General features: G+C 40.5%; 1 protein-coding gene across 1 annotated transcript; it reads left to right on the top strand.

The window, feature by feature from the left end:
• The first annotated feature begins 476 nt into the window (after positions 1–476).
• LOC140726246 (uncharacterized) lies at positions 477–11,441 on the top strand. The gene is made up of 3 exons (XM_073042357.1): positions 477–581; positions 5,004–5,108; positions 7,629–11,441. Exons 1-3 carry the CDS (start codon positions 515–517, stop codon positions 9,512–9,514), a joined length of 2,058 nt encoding a protein of 685 aa, XP_072898458.1. The 5' UTR covers positions 477–514; the 3' UTR covers positions 9,515–11,441.
• The last annotated feature ends 436 nt before the right edge of the window (positions 11,442–11,877 follow it).

The raw sequence follows: 11,877 nt of genomic DNA, 5'->3' as shown, positions 1-11,877 counted from the left end.
ATGGATGGCATACAGAGCAAAGCTTTTCACTGTACCTCAGTACATGTAACAAAAGTAAATCATTTTACCAATGCAGTTATATTAAATGCAGCTCCCTCAGTATAATTTGCTCAACATTCTGGTCATCTCTCTTTACATGCCCTTCCAAATCCAACGTTTACTTACATGGTGCAGAAAGCATTGTCACTTTATATTACAGTTATTGTGAAAAGTGAGCTTACAATGATAAACATGAAATCTCCCAAGTGTCAATCTGTATAAATAACCAACTATTCCATTTCCATTGGAGACAGAAGTGAATACTGACTTAATGCTTCAATCAAGAATTATTCATTACCAAGGATTGTAAAGATTTCAACTTTCTGAAAGTAAGTACAGTTCTTTGAACTAAATTGCAGTGTTAGTGTGGTGATTAACTCAAATCAGTAATTAACGGCTTACTGGCACTCGGATAGGGTTATATAAGCTGAACTAAGCAGCTCCTCCGTATCAGTTCCTGACAACTTTGTCAGACATGGAGAATAAGGTGCTTGCACTTGCCCTCTGCACCTTTGTTGTTTTCCATCTGACTGCAGCTAAAGGTAAGTTTCAATATGGATCCATTCGGTAAGTAATTTTTATAATCTGACACTGCATCTATGAAAGTTTTTGGAAATTACTTTTAAAATTTACTTTAACATTAGATACTGAAAATATCCTTTATTTTGCGGAAATGGCTTTCTGAGAGAATACATTTAGAAAAAGTAAATTCAGTAATGCTGAAGGGTCAATGATCAGGGAAGGTAAAAGGATCAGAGATGAAGAGAAGTTTTTTAATGGAATAATTTGGTGTTGTGTCTGTCAGGTCTGTAGAAGAGGTCTCAACAGGACTTTTGCCAAAGCGAATTTGGATAAACTTTACAAAGGACCTGGGGAAAGAGCAGGAACTTGGGACTGTTTATAGAGCTTTTCTGAAGAGTCAGGACAGAGATGGAGAGTCAAATGACCTCCCCTTTGTTGTACAGTTTCATGGTTCTACGATAAGAAGAGCTTTAAATGTTGATTAGTTAGTGCAGAAAACCAGTTGTTTTGTTGTTGAATTTTGATCCTGAAGTGAAAATTTACCTATCCCTGGATTAACTATTTTTATAGTAAATCACGTTGAGTTTTCAGCACAGAAACAAAGTATAGAGCCCTGCTGCTTCATGCTGGTGCTCGTGGCCCTCCTTCTTGTTTATAAATACTTCAGTAAAGCCTGTGTTAAGGTTCCACATGGTAAACTGCTATGGAAGGTTAGATCTCATGGGACCCAGAAAAAGATAGCTAACTGCATGCACAATGGCTTGAATGGTAGGAAGCAGAGGATGATGGTATACTGGAGGCCCATGACTAGTGGCGTGCCTCGAGGGTTGGTGTTGAGCCTTTGTTATTTGTCGTCGTTCTATGTCAATAATTCGGATGAGAGTCTCCAGGGCATGGTTTCTGAGAGAATATGTCTAGAAAAAGTAAATTCAGTAATGCTGAAGGATCAATAATCAGGGAAGGTAAAGGGTCAGAGAGAGAACTTCAGCAAAGGAGTGAACATTTCTATATCTGGAAATGCATATGACCATTTGTATAATCCTAGTCTTCAATGCTGTATCTACAAACGGAACAAAAAGAAATAGAGGATGAAAGGAAATGTCTATGGATATACACCTGTAGTGGCGCAAGTGAAACTTATCACATCTTTATAATTTCTCGTGTTTTTCAATTTTAATGCAGAATTTCTTAAGGACTTACATTTATATAATGCACTGAAACATTGTTAGATGTTTCCCAGGAGAGTTAACAAACAAAACCATTCATCGATTCCCATCAGGTAACAGTAGGTCAGCAGAGTGGAGAGGTGACCTGAAGGATCGTTTTAGCTACAGGTAGAGCAGGAAATAGAAAGGTTTTTGGTCAGAAAAGATATGAAGCATATGCACATTCCATTATACCATTATATTAGTTGGATGCTGGAGAACACACAATTCCAGAATAGAGGTGTATGCAATAGGATAAAGGGAAAGAACCACTTGTCCAAGGTCCAGTGAAGTGGAGGAAAGAAAAAAAATCTATGGGGGTTAAGGAGAAATTCCAGAGCCTGGGACCCAGACAACTGATGGCACAGCTACTGTTGGAGGAGTGATCACAAGGCCAGAAATGAAGGAACATCAGTTTTTTTGCAGCTGGTGAAGATTACAGAGATCAGGAGAAAGCAAAAACGTAGATAGATTTGAAAACAACAATGAAAATATTAAAATCGAACCAGGGGTAAATCAGAGAGCACATTATCAGTGATAAGTGAATGGGACTCATACACGGGTAGGCAATAGACAACAGAGATGTGGATGTGGTGAACTTCACGAAAGTGGCTGTGAGATCTGAGACCAACCACTCATTCCCTAAAATTGTTAACACTACAATCCTTACCATTGTCTGGAAGGAGTTTGTATGTTCTCCCCGTTACTACAGGGGTTTCCTCCGAGTGCTCTGGTTTCCCGCCATATTCTAAAGAAGAACAGGTTAGGGTTAGTGAGTTGTGGATATGCTATGTTGCTGCTGGGAGCATTGGGACACTTTTGAGCTGGCCCAACCATGAATCCGGACTGTGTTGGACATTGACACAGAAAATGACACATTTCATTGTGTGTTTTAATGTTTCAATGTACAGTATATGTGACAAATAAAGTTACTCTCTGAAAACTATGAACAAAATATCAGAATGGTTTCTAGAAAATGCTAGATTCTAGAAGTGTTTGTACACAAATGTTATTTATTTATTTACTTATTAAGGTACAGCACGGACTAGGCCCCTCTGTCCCTTCAACCTGCACCGGCCAGCAATCCCCTAATTTAATCCTAGCCCAGTCACAAGACAATTTACAATGACCAATTAACCTACCAACCAGTATGACTTTGGACTGTGAGAGGAAACCAGAGTGCCCAGAGGAAACCCACGCAGTAACATGGGGAATATACAAACTCCTTACAGACAGCAGTGGGAATTGATTGTTGCTACTGTAAAGTGTTGTGCTAACCACTACGCTACCATGCCACCCCATAGTTCTGTGCATAAAACCACTGCATTTCTATTGTTAATGGTCTAAAAATAGTAGGAAATGTACTGGAGAAAGTTCTGAGAAACAGGATTATTCTACATGTAGATTGATCAGAAATAGTCAGTGTGGCTTTGTTAACGGGAGACAATGTATGACTCAATTTGTCTTTTTTAAACTAATAGGTATATTAGGGCAGTATGGTGATAATGTCTACATGGACAAGACCTTTGACAAGGTTCCACATGAAAGGCTGGTGCAAAAGTTAGAGCCCATGAGACCTACAGCAAATTGGCAAATTGGATCCAAAGTTGTCCTGGTATCAGGAGAGAGGGTGGAATGTTACTTTTGTGAACCAGTGATGTACGATGGGGACTGGTGCTGGGACCTTTACTTACTGTTGGTCGTACAGTATGCATCAACTCTTTGAATATGAATACAGGTGGCATGATTAGCAAGTTTGCAGATGACATGAACCCTAGTAGTGTTGCTGATAGTGAGGGGATAGACTTGGGTTTCAGACGATATTGAGCAGTTAGTAAACTGAGTAGAGCAAGGACAGATGGAATTTAATCCTGACAGGTATAAGCTCAATTGCGTTTGAAGCTGTAATGAGGTTAGGACACACACAATAGGTAGTATTGAGTAATGGGGGATTTTAGTGTACACATCCATCGATCACTAAAAATGGCAGCGAAGATTGGCTTTATTTGTCTCATGTACATCAAAACCTGTAATGAAATGCATCATTTGCATCAGATTAAATCAGCTGAGCAGCCTGCAAATGTTGCCACACTTTCAGCACCAACATAACATGCCCCATAACTAACTAACCCTAGTCCATATGGCTTTGGAATGTGGGAGGAAACCAGAACACCTAGAGGAAACCCACATTGTCATGGAGAGAACATACTAACTCCTTACAAATAGCAGGTGAGAACACAGGTAGATAAGCTGGTGAAGAAGGCATATGATGCTGCCCTTCGTTAGCCAGGATAGGATATAAAAGCATGTAAGTCATCATATAACTTTTTAAAACTTTGGCTATGCCACAGCTAAAATGCTGTGTGTAGTTCTGGTCACCATACTAAAGGAAGAATTTTGGTGCAGCAAAGATTCACCAGGATGTTGCCAGGGATGGAAAAAAAATTTCAGTTTTGAGCAGGAATTGGATAGACTAGTTTGGAGCTCAGGAGGTTGAGGGGCAACAACAGATGGATATGGGGGCTTGGAGAGGGTGGATAGTGAGAAATTTATCCCCATAATAGAGCAGAGGACAAGATTTAAGGTGAGGAGTACAAAGATTAGAGGGTGGTTAGAATCTGCAACACACTGCCTGTCAGATTGGTGAAGGCAGAGACTCTCACGATATTTTAAAAGTATTTGAATGAGCACTTGAATCGCTGAGGCAAAGAAAGTTACGGATCAAGTGCTGATGAATGGAATTAGTACAGATGAGTACCTGGTCAGCACAGATATGATGGGCTGACAGGCCTGTTTCTTGCTCTTTGACTAAGTCCCTGAGGGGTGCTCAATGAAGAACATTGATCTGCTGACTGGGATCTGCTCATTCTGGGATGTGGTAGTTCCCTTAAGATGCTCCTGGTTTGTTACCACCATCATTAACTGACCAAGTCCCCAGCTTTAGAATCCCCTCCCTAAAGTCCTCCACCTCTGTACCTGGTTGATTCCTTTCAGAATCTCCTTAAAACTTGCTTCAAACTGAACAACCCAATGATTTTTTTTTACAATAAACTATCTACAGGAGGAACTCAGTGGGAAGAAAGGAATTATTGATGTTTCAAGTTGAAATCCTGCATCAGGCATATTTCCTTTATTGGCTCTGAGTCCTGATGTTTGTTAACAGTGATATTTTTGGTTCAGTGTGCAACTGAAATCAAAATTACTCTTGCTAGCTAAAAGTGTTTCTTTTTTTCTCAGCTGTCAATCATGAGAGTTCAATCAATACTGAGGTCAAGGACTGCCTCACTAATCCTGATCATCCAGACTGCCAGCAGTCTTCAACAAACACACCAACGGACCAAAGTACGTAAATTTTAACCAAAAGTGTTGTCTATATTCTTGTGCTGAGGAATTCTCAGATGAACTTCAGTTTAGACCATTAACTTGCCAATTTTTGAAACCATGTAATCTGGAGTGTAAAATGGAACAGTTCCATTTAATGCCAATGATTAACTTGTCATTAAAGGGAAAGTTCAAACTGAGCATTGTCAATAAATATCAATTGTCAATTGAGATTTATTATTTATTTGACAGTATCTTATCCCTTCTTAGCTTATTTGGGGCAATTTTTAATAGTTCAACAATTGCCAACATCAACAATGAGTGTAATTTTGAGCTTGTCAAAACCTACATTTGGAATTTACTATAAAGTCAGTTACTTAAGTCAGTGCTCTTCAAGTATTGTTTAAATATTTCTATGTAATCTGATTCCACAACTATCTTAGGTGGTGTTTTATGGATCCTGGTGACCGTCAGTGTGAAAAACATTCCCCTTATTTTCCTCAAATTACTTGTTCAATTAATTTAGCTCTACAACCTCTCATATTAAACCACCATGACAGAAGATACATGTTTTCCGTTTGCTCTGTCAAAATCCTTTCTCAGCTTTGAACATCTACATCAAGTCCTCCCTCAACCTATTGTGCTTTGACGAACAGCCCCATCTTCTGTAAACCCTCCACCTAACTTCCTCAATCCTGGTCTCATCATTTTAAATCTCCCCTGCAAGTTCTCTTGGGCTTTGTCACCCTTCCTGAACTGCTGAGGCAGAGAGCACCATCTCTTACTGTGGCCTGGAAAATGATTGGCAAATGTTTAACACAATTTCTCTCTTTTGTTTTTAACATCCTGGTTTACAAAGCCACGGGCCCCAACACTTTCAAAAGTGCCTTAGCGACTTATCGTGGCAGATCAGAGATTTGCAATAATGCTCCAACAGATATTGTAAATCCCGGCTCCACATGGAACTATTTAAATTGGACTATCCATATTGCTCATCTCCAGGTGAATCACTTCACTCTAACTAGCATGACAGTGCACCTGCTACTCCTATGTTTCTTCTTCCTGAGATCTTAACCAGTCACTATTTATCATCCACAAGCTTCGATGTTCTCTTTCCTGCATGCAGATCTATGTCATTCATGCATGATGAGAGAAAGGGCTCTAAATCCTCCCCTTGGGGTCCTCGGTGTAATCAGAAAATCTTCCATCACTGCTGCTCTTGGGCTCCTTGTTGAGATTGCGGGGCCTGTGCACTGCCCTTGGGTGGGGTTTGCCACAAGTACATCAGGTTTTGATGTTATGTTCAAGTAGAATACCGTGAGATACCACAGCCCCATTGTGGCTGGAGGGATTTGGTGTCTGGACCATTCGCCAAACCAGGTTTTCATGTGGAGAACAGTCTTCCCTAATTGTGGTTCAGGTCAGGACTCCACACAGAGAAAATCTGGTACAGCAGTGGTGAGCTCCTCAAACATGTCCTGTTACAGTGTACAGTGGGGACCGTCTTGAGTGAGAACTCAACGGTACTCAACTGACCTAGAAAGAATTTCAGCAATTTATAGTACTTCAATAAATTACATGCAAAATGTTTAAATTTCACAGTACTTCATCAGTAACCCACTTTTCTTTGTAGCACTTGATCACTTTTAATTGAGTTCATAGAGTCACCCAGCATGGAAACAGGTTCTTCAACCCAAGCAGTCCATCCAAGCTAGTCCCATTTGCCAGGGTTCAGCCCATAACCTTCAAACTCTTCCAACACATGTACTTGTCCAACTGTCTCTTAAAAGTTGTTATTATTCCTATCTCAACAAACTTCTTCTGACAGCTTTCTCCACACAGATACCACCCTCTGGTAAAATAGTTGCCTCTCAAGTTCCTATTAAATCTTTCTCTTCTCATCTTAAACCTATGCCTCGAGTTCTTGATTCCCTATATTGGGGAGAAAACTGAGTGCATTCATCCAAACTATGCCCCTCAGAATTTTGTACCTCTGCTAGAATTACCTCTATCTGCCAGATAGCCAATTCCCCATTCTCTCTTCGGCTGGGTGCTCTAGTTTATGGTCTTGTCTTTCTGTCATGACTCTGTTTACCTTATGACCAGCTCTCCCAAGGTTGGCCTACTTTCCAACCTTCTTTTGCCTATCTCTGCTCCAGCTAGCTATGCGTTGCAATCAGAACACTGCCCTAACCTACTTACTGCTTAGCTCTTCTAGCATGGCCTTTAAACCACTTCCAGTACTGGCCATTTTCCCATCATTCTTTTCCAGTTTCTGTGGCACCTATATTGGCCATATTACAAACTTCTCCAGTTTTCTTACCATTCCTGGAGATTCCTTCTCCAATGCCATATTCTCAGCAAGTCTCCTACAAGTGACTTCATCAAATGTTTTTGAAAAGTCTTGTATATAACATCCCCCATGCTATCATTATTCTCTCTCTTTCCTTTGTTATCAAAGACTCAGTCAATACCTTGATGCTAATAGTAAAAACTGAAGCACTGCATCAGTAACAGATTTTGCATTCATTTGTTTAGCAGAGCTCCAAAAGGAAAACAACTTGCACAATTTAATTCGATCAAGGTCCCGTCGCTGTCCCTACAACAGGCAAAACCATGGGATGTACCAAGGATCTTCTAATGGCAAAGGCACATCAACGCATTACAGTTATACACCACTGTCCAGTGGTTGGGAATGGCTATTTGGCAAAGTGTTTGATGATTATGTCAATGGGTTAGGGTCAAAAGGCAGTGGGCTTGGCCAGAATGGAAATGGTCAAGGCTCAAATGGACAAAATGGGAATGGTCAAGGGTTAAACACCAATGGGAATGGACAAGGTGGAAATGGTCAAGGGTTAAATAGCAATATGAATGGACAAGGTGGAAATGGTCAAGGGTTAAATAGCAATATGAATGGACAAGGTGGAAATGGTCAAGGGTTAAATAGCAATATGAATGGACAAGGTGGAAATGGTCAAGGGTTAAATGCCAATGGGAATGGACAAGGTGGAAATGGCCAAGGGTTAAATAGCAATGGGAATGGGCAAGGTGGAAATGGTCAAGGGTTAAGTGCCAATGGGAACGGACAAAGTGGAAATAGTCAAGGGTTAAATAGCAATGGGAATGGGCAAGGTGGAAATGGTCAAGGGTTAAATGGCATTGGGAATGGACAAGGTGGAAATGGTCAAGGGTTAAATGGGAATGGGCAAGGTGGAAATGCTAATGGTTATGATGAAGATGAAGATGAAAGTGATGAGGAAAGTGAGGAAAATGATGAGGACGATGAGAATGTTCAAAATGGATATGGCCAAGGATCAAACAGTATTGCAAATAGCCAAGGGGGTAATGGTCAAGGATCAAACGGTATTGCAAATGGCCAAGGGGGTAATGCTCAAGGGGCTAGTGGACAAGGGTCAAACAACAATGGATTTAATCAAAATGGAAATGGTCAGGGATCAAATTTCAATGGATATGGTCAAGGGTCAAATGGAAATGGATATGGCCAAGGTGGGAATGGTCAAGGGTCAGACTTCAATGGATATGTGCAAGGGGGATATGGTAAAGGATCAAGTGGCAATGGATATGGCCAAGGGGGGTACGGTCAAGGGTTAAATGGCAATGGATATGGCCAGGGCGGGAATGGTCAAGGGTCAGACTACAATGGATATATCCAAGAGGGATATGGTAAAGGGTCAAATGGTAATGGATACGGCCAGGGAGGATATGATCAATGGCATAACAATAATGGATATGACCAAGAAGGCTATGGTCAAGGTTCAAATGGTAATGGATATGACCAAGGCGGATATGGTCAAGGGTCAAATGGTATTGGATCTGGCCAAGGGGGAAATGGTCAAGGGTCAAATAGTAATGGATATGGACAAGGGTTAAATGGGAATGGGTATTATCAAGGAGGGAAAGGTCAAGGGTCAAATGGTAATGGGTATGGCCAAGATGGATATATGCAAGGGTTAAATGTCAAAGAGGATAACCAAGCAGGATATGGTCAAGGGTCTAACTTCAATGGGTATGGACAAGGGGGGTATGGTCAAGAGTCAGATTTCAATGGGTATGACCAGTTTGGGAATATTCAAGGATCAAACACCAATGGGTATGGCCAAAGTGGTAATGGTCAAGGATCAAACTCCAATGGGTATGGCCAAGGAGGTTATGGTCAAGGATCAAATTCCAATGGATATAATCAAGGTGGGAATAGCCTTGGAATGAATAATAATATGATTAATGCACGTGGTAATGCACAAGAAGGGAGCCCCAATCCTGCTATAGAGTTACTGAAAAGGCATTATAGGAAAAGGGATACATCTTCTGATGCAGCATATATTTCAGCCATTAAAAAGATATATTCTCAGGCACTACATCCAGTTTTCAGGTACAGCCTTATACGCCGAAGAACTAAAAAACCATAAAATAATCCTACCTTCCTTTTGACCATCTCCCTATAGATAGGCATCTGGGGCTTGCCTGTTACAGATTTGTACATTTTATGTTATTATCTTCATGTAATTAAATAGGAAAGTGACAACCCTGGATGACTTAAGAGAATCAAGGGTTTTGATGTGTCAAAATGTTGTCTGCACTTCAGATGAAAGCAAAATTCTGCTTCTGTAATCCTGCAAAATGCAATTTTGCTTGCAAATTCCCTCAAGTCACAGGGATCTCCTCTGGTATTTCAGCTGGCATAATTAGAAAAGCTCTCCTTATTCAAGGCACTGGTATCATTAGCCACAACTTCTAAAGATACCTTGCCTTCAACACTCACCAGGCACTGCCTGCAGAATGCACGAGTTCATTGCCTGAAATAAGCTCCCCCAGCAAAGTCATCACATTCTGATCACAAGGTCCTGTACAGTGCACTGACATAAATAGAAAACACCACCCATAAAATTCTCTTCTCAGAACCAGTTCAACCCAAGTCTAACTGCCTCCAATGCTCACACTCAATTGTGTATTGCTGTTAAAAGTTTAAATTATTATAATATGTAAAAACATTAATGTGGAAAACAATTAAACTAGAAAACAAGATATTTAAATGTATTTAATAATATCTTAAAATGTACCTTTTCCCCCAAATCCTTCCCTCTCCATTCTAAGTTTATTTGGGAGTTCCCCAGCACAGTTGCTGGGAAACCCTGTGTTCAGTCTCCCGTGTAGGATCACACTGGCCCCGACAACTGAGACCAGCTAGCTGTGTACAAGATTGGGAATCCCAAACAACTTTGCAGTTACAAAAGGAGTTGGCAGTTAGCAGCTCCGTGTGGGGCTACTTAAGTTTGAGGGCAAGATTCAGCCCAGATGTCATCCTACTACTCATATTTTTTTTACCAGAAACAAGTGTGCAGCCTATCTAGTCTTGAATCAGCAACACTGATCATTTTTGCAGAATTCACCTGAACTAGCGCTCAGTTAGATCTCAATCTCAAGCGGGTGGAAGTCACACTGTTAACAGTGGCCATTTCTTGAATTATGCTAAACTGGTTAGTTCTTCCTGCAACGATTTGTCACGCATGCTCCAGGCACAGGACACGGCCACTTTAGTTATCTGGGACAGGGGCTTGGGCATATCAGCAAGTTTCCTAAACTCATATTGGCAGCACTGAGCCTAAAGACTGACATCAAGCCAGTTACATTCTTCAGCTTGTAAGTGGTCCTTAGTATGATGTGATACACCTTGCAAGAACCAACTTCTGCGTCAACATGTTATCTCAATGTTAAGGACAATGGACAGGTCAGATTGTTTTTCTGCAATACTTCTTCAATGTAAAATAGATTACATATAGTATATATATTTTAAGGTGGTTACAGATTAAAATAGATGGCTCAAGTATGACCAGTGTTGGCCATGAGGAGATCCCACTCATTTGTAATATTTTATTTTGTTTCCTTTTCATATCATATTGATTTCCATATTTAGAAGTTACAACTATAATCTAGAATGTACTGCCCAAGAGGTCAGCGTTAACATATTCAAACAATAGTTTTCAAAAGGTACTTGGATAAATCTTTAAATGGAAAATAATTTGTTGGGCTGAAGAACCAAGAGGAAGGGACTCTGACTAACTGGAGATCTCATTCAAAGAATAAGACGGCACATGTGTGCTACCTTTTATATTATCCGTTGTATGCCGGAATCCGCAGTGTGGCTGAGTAGTCGGGCTGGATCCAAGGTGCTCAGGTTGGTTGCCTGACCAGTTCTGTTTGTGAGGCTAATGCAACATGTGATCACCTGCTCGCTCTGTTCTTCATCTGCAATGTCATTTCATGAGTAGAAGGTGTTTGTTGATTCCTTCCGATTGTTCCCAGTTACTTTTGTGAAAACCATAACTACAATTTCAATAAAATTTTCTGGAATTGTACCTTGCTGTTTCCTTTCTCTTTTTTGGCTGATCATATTGAAGCACTTTGTGAGTTTTACAGCGCAGAATTAAAATATTTTATTTGATGAGTCTGTGTCAGTATCAATACTCCACACATACTACTGCTCCAAGGAACTAGCATTGAACCTTTATTTTCTTATTTAGTTTCCCCTTAAAACACTCCTATAGAAGATTTAGTCGTCTGGTATTCGGGATGAGTTAGTAAATTCAGTTCAACAGTGGGTTCATGGCAGAAGCCAGAAACTGGGAGAAAAGTTCCGTCTGAGTCCGTGATGTGCAGCTGCACTCAAACTGCAGTTCTTCATGGATGTGGTTCCCACTTCTGGAGCTTACTGACTGGCAGTTTTTCGATATCCCCAGGATGCAGCCCGGAAGATTTGCATCTTCAGGATAAG

Source organism: Hemitrygon akajei, chromosome 4 (genome assembly GCF_048418815.1).
Source record: "Hemitrygon akajei chromosome 4, sHemAka1.3, whole genome shotgun sequence".
Classification (NCBI taxonomy): Eukaryota; Metazoa; Chordata; class Chondrichthyes; order Myliobatiformes; family Dasyatidae; genus Hemitrygon; species Hemitrygon akajei.
The sequence above is the reverse complement of the archived record's forward strand: the minus strand, read 5'-3'. Positions and strand labels throughout refer to the sequence as shown.

Excerpts from the sequence above, each read along its gene's own strand:
- LOC140726246 (XM_073042357.1), top strand. The coding sequence starts at position 515 with ATGGAGAATAAGGTGCTTGCACTTGCCCTCTGCACCTTTGTTGTTTTC. Across the intron at positions 582-5,003 it reads CCATCTGACTGCAGCTAAAG|CTGTCAATCATGAGAGTTCA; the intron begins GTAAGTTTCAAT and ends TTTTTTTCTCAG. Across the intron at positions 5,109-7,628 it reads AAACACACCAACGGACCAAA|AGCTCCAAAAGGAAAACAAC; the intron begins GTACGTAAATTT and ends TTTGTTTAGCAG.